Source organism: Cydia pomonella, chromosome 15 (genome assembly GCF_033807575.1).
Source record: "Cydia pomonella isolate Wapato2018A chromosome 15, ilCydPomo1, whole genome shotgun sequence".
Classification (NCBI taxonomy): Eukaryota; Metazoa; Arthropoda; class Insecta; order Lepidoptera; family Tortricidae; genus Cydia; species Cydia pomonella.
Window position 1 is genome coordinate 12,900,194 of NC_084717.1, and position 15,210 is coordinate 12,915,403.

Here is a 15,210-nt window from a genome sequence, read left to right on the forward strand (position 1 = left end):
CTGAGAGCCTAGCTAAGATGACAATTGTTTGTGATACGACAACGAAATGCTATCTGCCTCTCTATCGCACTAATATGGAAGAGTGATACAGAGACAAAACAACCGATTGTGATCTTGGCTGGGCCCCCTATACAGTCAGCGTCAAATATGACAGCGGTCAAATATACGGTAACACATCCTTATATCCATACTATACTTGCCGCAAAACTAACTAGTGACTGAGATCATAATGCTATCTCCTTTACCCATTTTAAGACCAACCAAGAGTGAAAGAGATTAAATATGACCTCCCTCAGCACTTAATAGTTTTGCGGCAAGTATAATAATAGTGTGTTGAAATTTATTTGGCCACTTCAGCTGTCACTGACTGTATCTAATTTTCATTCTTAACAGATCTGCACGTATATTCCTAGCTAGTTAGTCCAGTTCGGGCCGGGCCTTACAAAGAGAAAGTTTTTCTAAACAACATTTATTTTATATTTAAAGTTATCATTAAACTAGTGCACTTGCCTTGCGTACAGACATTGCTTCTTATGATTATTTGATGAAAATCGGATTTATATTGCTTAGTTGGTTAATTCGTATACAAAAAGTTAAAAATAAAGGCAAGGAGGAAAAGTAGAAACTAAGCATATGGAGAATACGCTCACTTTTGATTGGACGGTCGTATTTCAATTCATGGTAAAAAAACTTCATCACAATTACAACTGATTATATCAAAAACTAGGCGTCATTTAAAAAGACAGAGAATTTACCAAGATATCCATAATAAATTTTACCCATACATAGTCGTAAGTCGTAAACGGATGTACTTAAGAGGTTCAAACAAGATATTTTAAATCCGGCACACAAGCTCCCACACATAAGATATTTTAAATTAAAATATTTATAACAAGAAGGGCAATCGCCCAGACCAGTCCCCATGACTAGTTTTAATTTGAAATTTTGAAATTTTACAATTCCTCTAATACTTGTGATTGTTTCACTGCCAGGGGGCCTAGCCATGATGACAATCGATCATCAACAAAAACCAAACGAAGATTTAAAAAAATCGGGATGACAGATACTGCGAAAAGTCACGTGATTATTTCCATACATTATATAAGTTTCGATTGGCGTTTTCTACCAAAGTTTGTTATCTTGGCTAGGCCCCCAGCTATTTTTAGATATTTAAAATACCTGACATAATATAACTGATGTGTGTCTCACATATCAGTGTGAGAGCACATTTAGCACAATCGAACTAGGACAAAGCTCGTAATCTCTAGACAAGTCCTGAAATTTGGTTTTTGCCTATGTTAATAAAACGTCATGTTTGCATGACCAGACTATTTGAGGTTTAAGAACCTCGAGGAACCGCCACCGTCTCGGAAAACATTTATTTTCATATAGTGCGTAGATTCAGAGTAAAAGGCGAATTTGCAAATCAATAAAGGATGAAGCACATTTTCTATGATAGCGGTGGTTCCTCGAGGTCCTTAAATGTCAGATGGTCTGGACATGAAAACAGAACCTTTTATTAACATATATATCTATTTTAGGGACTGTTCTGGAGATTCCGAGGGTTGTCTAGTTTGATTTTGCCAATTTATACCTACAACAGTTCACAAGCCGCAATATCGCTACGTGTCAGAAGCCCAGTGCCAAACAACGATATAAGGCACTGCCTTATACTTAAGTACAGTACAATTTATAAACAGACCCCAAAATAACCGCCTTAAAGTATTTAATTCTTTTCTTTTACTGCTTTTACAATAATTCGGTGGTCTGGCTGCTAATGAAACAGCGAGCTTTACATTTTCTAAAGGAAAAAAATACATTTTCATCATTGAACAAAAAATGAGTCTTTTGTGCAATAGAATATGCGATGAGGGTCATTTGTCAATTCAAGCGTGGCTATGATCAAAAACATTATTTGGAAATGCTTCCCTCGAGATTTAACGAAGGAAGCGGCGGTTGTAATAAGATTATTATAATATTACTGTGGGAATTTCTGATGGAATGAAATATTTAATTAATTTAATATTTAGCGGATCTCGGACCCTATAAATGTAATACCCTATCTAACATAACATTAGATACTTTATCTATAGAATATGCAAGCAGACACATAATGTACTTTATTACTATCTACATGGCGTCTATTATATATTAAATATTAATAAAATTGTGCAAGCTCATTCTTTAAAACTATTTATTTCCTTTCAAAATACTAAACGATTCGCTTTTTCCTATAAAGCTGTCAATCTGTTCTGCCTTAGAAAAGTATAATATCATCTCACTTACTTAAGTTATTTCATAATGTACGTTACAATACAATGCAAGTCTGATTAAGACGGCCTTTTAGTATTTCGCCATTACGCATAACAAATTCCGATAAATATTATATTATAATATTTACAGCTTGGTTCTGGCCTCTAATTACTCAATATCGCTAAATAAAGTACAGGCTGAATAAAAATGTAGATTTAGCGCGGGCAAAGCCGCGGGCACCACGAGTTGAGTATATTTGATTGCACCAAAGAGTCAATAATTGCACGAGTGTATAAAAGCGCTATAGCGGTGTTTCGTCACTTGGGTCACTATTGGGGAGCCGCACCGACTTCGCGCCCGCCAGCACCCCCACCCCTTCAAGGCAAGACCTTCTGTTCGATAAAACATCCCTGAGGAACGCCCTTCTAGGACCGGAAAGATCAGTTCCTGTGATTGACCTTGTCAGTTTCCTCAAGGCTGGAAGCTTCAACGCTTCTTCATAAGATGGAGGCTCGTCAGTCGGTGTCGTTTGAGCCCGACCTCCGAATGGATCCCTAGAACAGGTTGGAGATAGTTCCCTTGAAAAGTATAGCGTACTATCCCCACTTCGTGTAGGAGCCTGGGACTCTGGCATGGGTTGGTAGCACACTGGGGCAGAAGATCGGATCTCCTCAAGGATTTGCCTTGCCGTTCTGTTGGTAGACACCATACCCGCCCAAGATCGCCGGTTTTGCTGCTTCGCTTCATGCGACCTAGCGATTGCAGATATATTATGACTAGAATGTGTGCTAGTTACAGCTGTTCTGGGCCTGCGTTGTGGCTCATCAAAGGAAGCCGCTTTTATAGCGGGCCGATGAGGTCTTGGCTCGGTTTCCATGTTAATTAGTACTCCATTACTATTAGAATTTTCTGCAGGATCTTCTCTAAGTGCTGCGTCGATACGCATGGCTTCTGAATAGGAAGGAACTAAGGCACAATTCTCTCGGATGGCTGCAAACAGCTCGAGGCTGTCAACAGTTGAGGCGTGAGAGAGAGGAAGAGCCCGGGGTGGTCGAGGCGCAGAGCACAGCAAAGCGCTTTGCTCATCGGCTATGGCCCACGCATAATTCCTCTGTGGAACAGGAGGTAGCGTATCTGACATGTGGGTATCGATATCCAACTGTCTACTAGGATCCAGTTCATAGTTTGTTCCAAATATCTTGGTAATCTGAAAATGAAATGCACACTGAATAACTTAGTTAAAATAATAATGCAAAGATAAGTTGCAGATAATAAAAACTGTTAACAAAGACATTATCTCAGTGACTTGGTATCTGCTTTAAAACGAAAGGAAGCGTAATAGTTTTTTTTTTATGTTCTGACTGCAGTTTTTCTGCTCGAGTAGGTAAAACTTAAAAAGGTACTCACTGTATAATGTACGTAGGCGGTGTTACATTCTATAAGAATCCGAAGAGGCCAGGAAAGTAATAAACACGACAGTGTCCAAAACAACCATTGAGAAGAGTACCATGGGCAGCGATCGGCGTCCCTGTAAACAAAAGATAATTAATTGGAATTCAAACCAGGATGGCTATTTGGAACTGCTGTTTTATTGCACTTTTTTTCTACGATTATATTGAACTTTGAAAAAAATACCGGTAGGCAACCATGTACTCCTTGAACGAGCTCACTCCGATCAGATCCAAACCCTCTCGCATCTCCATGAAGTCGTCGAATCGCTCGTGTTCAGCGAAAAACCTCGACCTTTGATCTTCGAACTCTGAAAAATTATAATCTTAATAGTCTACTGAATAATTCCCGTGAAAATTAAATAACCTCGTTTCTTCAAAGGCGAAGTCGCAGATGTCGCGTCCTCAGTCGTAAATTTCTTGTCAAAAGAGACTTTTTTCATTCAAATTGTCTGCTTTTACCGCAGAGTAATTTAAAATAAATTTGCTTGATCTTTATCTAGTCCAGTTATTTTAAGCTCTGACACAAAAGAAAACAGTATCCAGATGCCCTTTAGAAATGTATTGAGATAAACCCATTCAAGACCAAACAGGTCTATTTTAGGTAGGTGCGTAGTAGTAATAAAATGTTTGATAGTTGTCTGTCGCATACAGTCGTTTTTTGTCTTAAAAGTTTTTTTTTACAATTTTTTTTTTCTTGTGGTTCCTACTGTTTTAATGGTGGATAGTTGTTAATTTACATAGTTTACATCTTTGTCTAAAGGAAAATATATAATTTAGAAAAGTTACCACTGGCAGCCTCAATGTTGGCAAAGGCGAAGCCTTTGCTGAAGCGCACTTTAGTGATGGGCGTATTGGAGTCGAGCACGAGGTTGCGCGATGCGTCTCGTTGCCCGCAGCACGCATGCGCAAACGACGTGCTCGCGCTGTGCGTGTTCACGCGTTCGTAGTACACCTATAATTGAAATAGAAGTCAAATACTAATAAGAAAGTAACAAAGGCCCGCAATGCTCAAGAACGTGTAATGGGTATGGATTGTCGTCATATCATAATTCCCGCGCCCTTACGGTAGCACTTGTTCCAATTTTCTAAATAACCAGAAACCAGAAAAGAGCGAGTCGGACTCGCTCACCGAGGGTTCCGTACAAATATAATTTATTTTGTCTTACTTTATAGGTTTTAGATTTTCCCTGTAGGTACTTATGGTGCAAGACGATATTAATTGCCAAATATCATAATTCTAGATCAACGGGAAGTACCCTATACATTTTGATTCCCTTGAGAGTGTCGAAATATACGTTTTTTATTTGGCGGCTTAAACGGCCGTATCTTTTCTTACCTTAACTTAGAAGTTTTTTTCCACAGCTCAAAAGACTGTCGACCTGAGTATGGTTTTAATTTCAACTCGATACCTAAATGCATTTCCCGAGATAAAGGGTCTGGTCCGACAGACAGATGGACGGGTAATAAAGTGATCCTATAAGGGTTCCGTTTTTTCCTTTTGATGAAAGGAACCTTAAAAATTACCGATACATATGTTTACACCACAGATCGAAATTTCACAAGATTTTTGGCATGTGCATAAGGTAAATAAATGCCAATAAAAAATTATGAGATATCTCGCCCTATGATTGCTTTCATGGAGTGCTTACCCATGGTACTGTACCTACTCCAGTCAGAAAAATGCCATGCCAAATACTCTCAGCAGGTTTTATTGTTTTTTTTTTTACATATAGAGTAGGGCTACACTTAAACTAAGAAGCCAATACGAAGCAAGACCATACCGTACGAAGTTGACTTCGGTGACCAAGATAAAGTAGATAATCCCAAAAGTATAGGTACTTTCCCAGGCATTCACTTCCATATTTATTATACTGAACTCGTCGGAAGCGAACGTGTGACGTGCGTTTAAAAAATGTGCGTGCGTGTGTGCGTGTGCATGTGTATGTGACGTGTGTGTGTGTAAACGTGAACAGACCAAATAGTAGAAATGCTACCCCAAAACACTATAGAATCCCTCGTCAGTATACGAAGCTATAGAACAATTTACTAGAATCGCAGATCACCTCAACTATGTACTCGACGGAGCACAGACAATTGAGGCCACCACACCTAAGCGCTCCCGTACTAATGTTGTATGGGATTAGGTACGACCGTTTATTTCAGTTGCACCCACATTTACGACCAGGGGACCGGTTTTTTAAGTTCGAGCGCTCGATTTCGTTTGGCTCACTTCAATACTATCTCCACTACAAGGCATTTAAATTCTACTAATAAAATTGAAAACGAGTGCTCTATTCCATTAGATTCCCAATTTCTATCGTTCGTATTTCAAAAATAGCACTTCCCCGTTTTCCACAGATTTATTGACGAAATCGAGCGCTCGAAATTTAAAAATCGGCCCCCAGTACTCGTGTAAAAAAGAAATAATTGCAAAATATTTAGCTTTTGGAGGTAACTAGGCTGCTACCAAAGATATAGTATAAAACACAACTGGGTACCTAGTACTGCTCAAATTCTAACATTTTACAAGTTTGACCTCGTGCTCTTAGTAACCGTTTCATAATGTGTCTGTGTAGTCTGTGACCAGAACTAACACCATAAATTTTACCTGTATTGAAGGGCCGGTAGTACCTAGTGCAAGTCACATCACGTGCTTTACGTAATATATAACGTGACGTGAATATTAATGAAAGTCAAGTCGCGTGCTAACTTTAAGGAAACTGTGTTAAGGTAAGTTACTATTTTTACTCACAAGTCAATGTTCTTTGATTAAAAAATATACAACTCGCTACTTACTTACTCGCTATTTAACGAATAGTTTGTATACATATCACATTTATTTTGGAAACCTTGGACGCACTTAATTTTCAATTAAATTCCTCTGCTAACGCACTAAACTAATGAATAATTCAGTAAGTACAAAGAAAGGCAAGAAACAAAGGGACATTTCCGTGACTACGATTGCATCATGAAAGGAAGCTATTTGTCTTGCTTGTGATAACTAAACGGTTAAATTTATTCCTGTTGTTTTTTTTTTTCAATTTCAAAGTTAAAAAAAAACACAGATATCCAGCCATCTAGCAGAAGCATCCACTAGTGATTGCAGCTAAACACCACCCTTAATTAAATCAGTTACAAAGAATTCATCACACCGAGCGCACAATACTCGAGATGCCTGACTCCTGCATATATAAACTTCTGAGAGTGGCCAGACATCTTTGCAGCAGAATTTAGCCCTACGATTCAATAATTGAAATCATACCTAAGTAAGTAACCCCGTAACCTGGCATGTCAGTTAAAGCGATAAGTTTTACGCGTTGTTACATATCAAGCAGCAGTGGATAAAGCTGATCAAAGCCTTAAATAAAAAATGATTAGATATGTGTCACAAAAGTGCACTTACGCCTACCTGCGTGGTGGTATACGCGTCCCCGTTTCGGTATCGTGTCACCTGTCGCTTGCGCCGCACGTAATGATAGCAGATCGCCTTCCACCTGCCGCAGATGATACAAAAGTTAACAACTGAAACGCATTGGCCACGAAATATACGCTCCAAGCGTGCACTCAAGACGGTGACGCTATTACGATCGGCGTCAGCATCAAGCGTACACGCACAGAACGAGCGTTCCATGGCGTTCGGGTAAGAGATACGGTGCGAGAAAAGCGGTCGTTCGCATATAAGAGGTCTACGTCAACGTCAGGGAGATTCATTAAAGGATCTATCTGTAGCATTCGCTTCAATTTATGTTTAATTTTATGTTATTGTTTTATTTAATTGTATTGTATGAGTTTTTAAACTTGGTATAAAGAATTTTATTAATATATTATTATTATTAATCGGGGCGGGGGTCCTTCGGTGGCTCAATAGCGTTGTTATGATTTTCATTGCATCCTCAGAGTTTTTTAATCTCATTCTTCAGTTTATCAAAGCCAAACAGACTTTAATAATCTGTGGTTAATTTTCCTCGAGGCAATAGAAACCGTATGAAGACACTTCTACGTAAGTATTTTAAAAGATGATGAAACGATCCTTGCTCTGGGTCGCATCAGCGATCTCCATTGCAGTTCAGCAGGGAAACGCAGCGGGAATAATGGGGACTTTTGAGCCAGGTACGATCCAGGGCGGGTTATTTTAGGTGCAGTTTTTTAGGTTTCAGTTTAAATGTGATTTATTTATATTTAGTTTTAATGTGACATGTTTTATTTATTTAGAAATGTAACATTTGATTAAATAATTTACAGAATAGGTACCTACAACATTAACTGTAACAATTATTTGAAGAATATGTACATGGTTATAAAACTGTATACTAACTTAACTAAGTAAATTTATGCGTTAGCTATATTTTTAGTATCATCACTAAATTTATTTATAAGATCTTTAATATCTCTGTTTATTTTTCTTATACGTGTTATGGTTTCTCTTACCCCACCTAACCTTAGTTAATAACATTTCTTGCGGTTTTTGTACCGTTTGAGCTTATAATTTATTTTATCATTATTTTAAAATAGGTAAGCATATGAATTTGAATTTTAAAGTGTTATAAAAGTATAGTCATTAATAATACAAAAGTATGAACTTAGTACATAAGTACTAATAATACTAATATAACTTAGTACTTGGTTCCAAGATTTACTAACTAAAACAATAAATGACACAGTTTACCCCGTTTGACCCAGCTATAGCCACTTTGTATCACCATCGAAAGCCCCAGGTAAAAGTACACTTTCGACATTTAATACCGACGCTGCCTTCACAATAAGATATTAATAGCGAGGCGTCCGGGGAGGCAATTCATAAAGTGGTTCCCCTTTTACGTATAAAGAATTAAGCGAAGAGGTTTTGATTTCGCTGGAAGATGTCGACCTGAGTGTTGAGTTTGTATTACTTTTCAGGGTAAATTTGTTTTATTTTAATTATATTTTAAGAAGTTTGTGAACGGTATTTTGATGCTCGACTTTGAAAGGAATTTAGAATTAATCATTTTGACACTCTGCTTTGAAAAGGATTTAGAATTACATAACATGAATCTTTTTAATTTTAAAATAAATTTCTTAATCTTATTTTTTGTATGATTATTATCGCTGTTTGGGTAATAACTAGGTGTTTGACCTACGTAATATGATTTTGTATAGCAATTCATTGATGCAACTCTTATTGTTCGTTAAAAAAATGAGAGTTTAAAGCGTGAAACTTAATTGTAAAATTCTCAAAACATGCATGAACAAAACAAAACGCGAGTTGGCACAGTTGCTGTTATCAGCCACTTGGTAAAAACGGCGGCCCTCGACAAAGTTGAGCCGCTCACACCGATGTTCTAGTGTCTTCACAACGACGGTTTCAGGGACCCATCTAGTGGGCGGCAAATCACCGCCTGCCTCGATAACTAGTGAAAACTTTGTTATGGCAGGTGCATGGACGTTTTTTCAATAACCCAGTCCCATTATCCACCCAAACTTCAATCCATAGATAGTTACACTATTCACTTTTTCTACAATAGTCCCAATGCCTGCTGCGACCGGTTCACGGGTGTCTTTTGTTGCACATGTGAACGGGTTCACAGTCGTTCTATATGACATTAAAGCTCTTTAAGGGGTCTCTACTTATTGGATCGATATCCCCACACAAGCCTATAAAAAGACCCGAGATTTATTGGCCCGTGAAATCCAAGAAAATTTCACAATAAAAAAATTAAAAATAATACTATTCTAGAATGCAATCTAAATGTAACAATTAATCCCACGGCGTTTTATCATTAATATAGTCTTGTGTGTTGTATAAAAAGCTTTAGAAATAATTTTACGCTTCACATAATTTTCAAATTTATTAACAAATAGCAACAATAGAAATGGAAGAGGAGTCTTCTTGTTATCCTGTCAGCCAGCCGACAATAATAGCTTAGTGAATTAGGAGAAATATTATGCTACTTGTTCTACTAATATGCTAAGGAAGGGTGATTCATGGCAAGGCTTATAAATGCCATTATTTAAATTTTTTCAAATACCATATCCGGGGTTTTAAAAGTGACCCAGATGACCGAAACCATGGCAACGAGTAACAAGTAAAAGTTGATTCGTCCTTCTGTACCCCTAGTGTAAATATTTTCGACAGCGAAACGTTACGTACGCGTTTGCGTTAAGTGTCATTTTGTATGAGATTTTTAACTTTCCAAAACGTCCCGCTTGGCGCGCTGTTCAAAAACCCATACAAAATGAGACTTAACGCAAACGCGTACGTCACGTTTCGCTATCGACTAAATTTACACTAGGGGCACTGTTCTTCACATTTACTCTAAAAGTATCGATATTAATCCAGCAGATTGTCGCTAAGTAATTGAAAACACAAATTCACTGTCGAATCACGACCGTGAAGCGGTAAGGCGATTAGTCCTACCCCTGGGCGCGAATATACGGTACGCTGCGGTTACGGATTTAATCGTTATTTGTATTGGTTTCTGAGAGCTTTGGCTAAGGATTTGCTAGCAGTTATTATATTTGCATCAAACGTTCAATATTTTTACTATTTGCAAATGTTGACGATTATGAGGCTACACATAAGTTTTATTTTTGGGGAAATTCCGTTTTCCGAGTTATCTCGGTCCCTCGGATTGCAGATTATACAACATCAGTAATAAGCGTGATTACTTTACGAGAAAGTCGAACGTTTTGCTGACAAGCTCGTTTAATAGCTTTAGAGACATGCATGATGGGTTTTTTATGCGGTTAACCATGGCTAGCTGGAAGCTGAAACCTGGGGCGTATTAAATTACAACCGAGGAATAAATAAACCCCCACATTGCGGGCAAGTCCGGCAAGGCCACTGGCAATCATTATAAGATCTTTATCGGAATGCGGGCCCCAATAGGCCGGTCGTTATCAAGATACTGGTACATCAACAATATGGTAATTTCATTCGGAAATGGTTTCGTGACATTGCGACGCAAACATTACCGCAGTCTTGAGTACCTTTAACAACTTTTACTAATGGCTTTGTAGCGTTAAGATCAGTAGACGTACAGTCAGCGTCAAATACTTCGTAGCAGTCAAAGTGCCCAAATAGTTCGGTACACCATACTAAATATATGGTGTACCGAATTATTTGGCTACCTTGGATGCTACAAAGTATTTGACGCTGACTGTACTTTAGTACCTAATACCTGTAAATGGAAGTAACCGACTCAGTTAACGGTATTAAAGTTGTTTTATGGTTGGACTTCTCAACACATTACTAGGACTGTTATATAAAGAACGTTTTAAGTCCTAGATTTTCTGCGCGGTCCGTTCCTGAAACATACGTTACCTTGTTACCTTTTCCACTAGCCAGCAAAGATTTTCGCCGGGATTTCCTGCACACAGCGGACGGTATTACTACTTTTGCTTACTTGTCTTATAAAACGTACGTATGTAAGTGTACGAATATTTTCAATATAGTTTCATACTTTGTATTTACTTTTTCCAATATATATAGATTGCCTAAAGTGACTTGATTGAACTTGGTCAACAAAAATAAGGGCCTGTTTAGTGTATGCTCACTTTAGAAATTTTTGGTTAAATACTGACAAGAACGAGACAGTTTTCGCGACAACGTATCTCTCAATTTAATTAAAAGGGCCTATTCGTATTTTCAGTTAGAACTTAGTTAAATAAAAATAAAAAAACTGTTGTAATTTTTATAGCTGTCTGAGGAGAAGAAGATATTCTTGCAACTATAAATAATCTGGTGCACTTACCAAACTCTTGGCGTAGCGGTCCTCATGGCGTGCACCCTGGCGCTCACCGCTGCGGTGTCCACCCGCCTGGCGAGCTGGATCCTGGCTGTGCTGTGGTAGCATTCCACCAAGTACACCAGGTATAAAAGCAGGACGAACGCAATCGGTATGTAGGCGTAGCCGACATCGCAAGGGGATTCACGTACTACCCTTTTTATCGGGAATCTGCGGGAAAAGAAGCTAATTTGGAGATTAATCCGTGCTAGGTAAGTCAAACTATGCAAAAATATTATGTAAAAGTATTTCAGTTGAACGTTGAGCATTATCAGAAGCGGTCAGCGGTATTTGTTAGAAATAGAAAGAGGCAAAGCAAACTTAGAATTAAAAGCACACAATGGAAGCAGCAAAAAAAATTACACAGATTCCTTTTCTAAATAGAAAGATCACTATGACATATTTTTTACTGATAACGCTGGTTACCGACAAGTCGGTAAATGGACCGAACCGGCAACGGACGGCGTATCGGCCTGTCGATTTTGGAGAACTAGCAATATCGAGGTTGTCGTCAATTATCAGGGTCGGCATCTTATCTCGACTCTACGTATAAGGAAGTATTTATGATTTATACTTACGTGTGCAAATCGATGAGTTCTTTGTCGATCTTGGCGGTGTTGCACCAGGCCACGGATCCGAGACATCCGGCGATCATGAGGGTGAGCATGAAGCACTTCCAGTTGCCTTCGCGCCGCAGTACCCCGCCCAAACTCTGCTGACGTGGACGCTGTGGAAGAGAGACTGTGTTCAGTCGATGCTGATACAAAATTTTAATAGACTGAGAGGGTAACAATAATTCTCACTTCATTTTTTAAACTTCGTGTAGTAAGCTCCTATAAATGTAACCCTCTGTTTTAATCCTCAAACTCTTGATAGTTATTATCCCTAACATATTTATGAGCGATTGGTAAGTTTTATTAACAATAACATCACACAATATAAAAGCAAATAGCATAAACCATGTGACTAAACTTATAGTACCCAATAAATCCATTTTATTTCCGTAAGGCTTTAATACATATTTTAGGAGGCGAATTAAGTGCGGAAATTTTTGGTCAGCGAGTAATACTGGGTCCATAAGAAAAAGCCAAGAATCGACCCACACTATTTACATTGGTCCAATAAAGTGCGCCCTCCGCTTACAAGCTAATATTTATGGCTAAGAATCTATTTTAAGATGAAGAAGATGAAGATTTATATGTAAGAATGTATGTATTTGAAAACAACCGGTTTAAAAAAAATGACGATGAAGAGTAGTTATATTGCAGTATTAATTTTTTCATAATTATTATAAATGGCAAAATCTGCATCGTAACGACAAGAAAAATGAGATCAATCAATTTTGAATTTTCTGGTCGCCATTTTGTGCTACATTTTCATTTAGCGGTGTTTGATTAATTGAGTTTTTAGGCAATTTCGGAGCAGGGATACCTACAATGATGTTTCATTTTAAACAATATGGAATATCATATAATGCTTGTTGCTGTAGGTTACAAACAGAAAAAGTAAGATTTTAAGGTAATAAATATAAAAGTTCGCTTCCTCTAATCCAAAATTTGTTCCTTTTTTTTTTAAAGTTACCTTAGTTAAATCTCGAGAAAGTTTTTAAGGAAAATTAAATAAAAATGGTGGTAAAAGTTCTCATAACTCCCAGTGACTAGGCCGAGTTTCGTTTAGAACTTTCGAAAGGCTTTTGAAAGCTCCATTTTAGAAAGAAAGTATTAATAAGAATTACGGGATAATATTGATTTCTGAAGTTCACATATGACCTCATAAGACTAAGGCATTCATATTTCTGTCTTGCCTTAACTATAAAAAAAAAATCTATTGAAATATTTTTGTAGCATGTCGTTTGGCTGCTTTTTATATTCAAGTAAAAAGGACATAACTTCATTATTAGTATCCATCATATTGAGACCTCCTTGCAGTACAATCTCAAAAGTACTTAGTCATGATTGTTAAGTTACCAAAACTTAATTGGGTCAGCCAAGTTTAATATAACATTAGTGGCACATTTTGAGCCTAACGCGTTTTATATTTCTTTAAGGCCATGAGGGAATTAAGAACAAATTAACATTTTATTGCGTGGATGATTAAACACGCGACGGTTTCAGTAGTACATGAAACTCATTCTCATTCTAGTTTTTCAATTACGATTTCGAGGTAAATTTGAGGTAGCTCTTTGTACAAAGGCTGTCTGTATTTGGAAATAGACTATATTTACCGACGCGTACATAAACTTTAATACGTATAATAAATATTAAAAGGAGATACTGTTCGGAAAGAGAAGAGTCAAGGAATGTATTGGGCCATACATTCCACGACTCTTCTCTTTCCACACAGACTCTAGCTCTATTACTTAAATATTAATATGTATCCTTGTAAGTGTATGATTTTTTAAATATATGTATATACGTTTTGACGAACGGTCTGGCCTCGTGGGTAGTGACCCTGCCTATGAAGCCGATGGTCCCGGGTTCAAATCCTGGTAAGGGCATTTATTCGTGTGATGAGCATGGATATTTGTTCCTGAGTCATGGGTGTTTTGTATGTATTTAAGTATTTATAAATATTTATATATTATATATATCGTTGTCTTAGTACCCTCAACACAAGCCTTATTGAGCTTACTGTGGGACTTAGTCAATTTGTGTAATAATGTCCTATAATATTATTATATTATTATTATTATACGTTACTTATAGACATAAACACAAAGTTTTAAATGGGGTTGGTTTACTTGCATAAATGTCGCCAGGCAGTGATTTGTGAATCTATCGTTTCTTCGTTGTAATTACAATAATGGAGAACACAGGCTTACCCTGGATTCCTGGATTCAATTAACCCTTTGTTTATCTCTCGACAAGACGTTGATAAATAGTTAGAATCTTACACCTAACAGAGTGGATACGAAGACCTCCATGACTCAGTTGCCGTTAATTTTAGCTCAGTCATAATGGCGGTCACCTTGGGTAAATGATGTTCCAACCCGCTGCTTGTATTTAGGATCGTGTCGGAAAACGGGGTCCAGGGATGACCCGCTGTGATATATTGCACCATTAATGTTTTGGGGCAATATTTCAGTATCGGCTTATCCCCGTTTATAGACGCTTAGTTTTGATTAATGTCATGAAACGGCTTGCTAATGTTACAGTGGATTTATAACCTATTTTAATATTGTATATTCCATGTAACTTTGGATAAAATCATGCATTAAGGTTATTTAGACGTAGTTTCAATAGGGAATATTACTGCAATGTTCTGCCGCCAGAGTGCAGCACTAGCAACTTTCCTAAACCATAGAGTAACTTATACATACTGTGCCTTAAACTGTTTTTTGACAAGTTTTTACAGATAATAAAATATAACATTGATGCATCAAGGAGTTTTATTTACAAAGGGCCTACCGGAAAAGCGAAAATCGAAATTTCGTTATCTGCCTTTTCATCGCTCGAACATGCAAGAGTCATAGAGAGGTTAGATAACGAAATTTCGATTTTCTTGTTTCGCGGTAGACCCTCAAATTTTGACGGATTGTGGTAGTAGTAGTTATAAGCAGAGTTCCCTATTACAAACGGTTTTTTTTTACACGTAAGCAAATTATGTATACCTGGTAGATTTTTTTTGATTTAGTTAGCATAAAACTTTTGTGTTTCCAAATGGAATAAAAAAAATAGCATAGATTCGACATCAACGATATAAGTATCGAAATATACCCAATTTGAAATCGCTTATAAATTAAT

General features: G+C 37.4%; 1 protein-coding gene across 4 annotated transcripts in view; it reads right to left on the reverse strand.

Annotated features, from left to right (window-relative positions):
* Positions 1-2,180: 2,180 nt before the first annotated feature.
* LOC133525873 (transmembrane protein 151B-like) overlaps positions 2,181-15,210 on the reverse strand; it is a 53,365-nt gene continuing 40,335 nt past the window's right edge. Inside the window, exons 2-8 of one of the 4 annotated variants that reach the window (XM_061862281.1) lie at positions 12,046-12,194; positions 11,435-11,653; positions 7,108-7,198; positions 4,491-4,656; positions 3,889-4,012; positions 3,661-3,781; positions 2,181-3,460 (exon numbers count right to left, since the gene is read on the reverse strand). In XM_061862281.1, coding sequence (XP_061718265.1) covers positions 2,555-3,460; positions 3,661-3,781; positions 3,889-4,012; positions 4,491-4,656; positions 7,108-7,198; positions 11,435-11,653; positions 12,046-12,194 — 1,776 coding nt within the window. In that variant the 3' untranslated portion in view covers positions 2,181-2,554. The remainder of the gene's footprint in view (positions 3,461-3,660; positions 3,782-3,888; positions 4,013-4,490; positions 4,657-7,107; positions 7,199-11,434; positions 11,654-12,045; positions 12,195-15,210) is intronic. The other 3 variants (XM_061862284.1, XM_061862283.1, XM_061862282.1) reach the window with 3 other exon arrangements.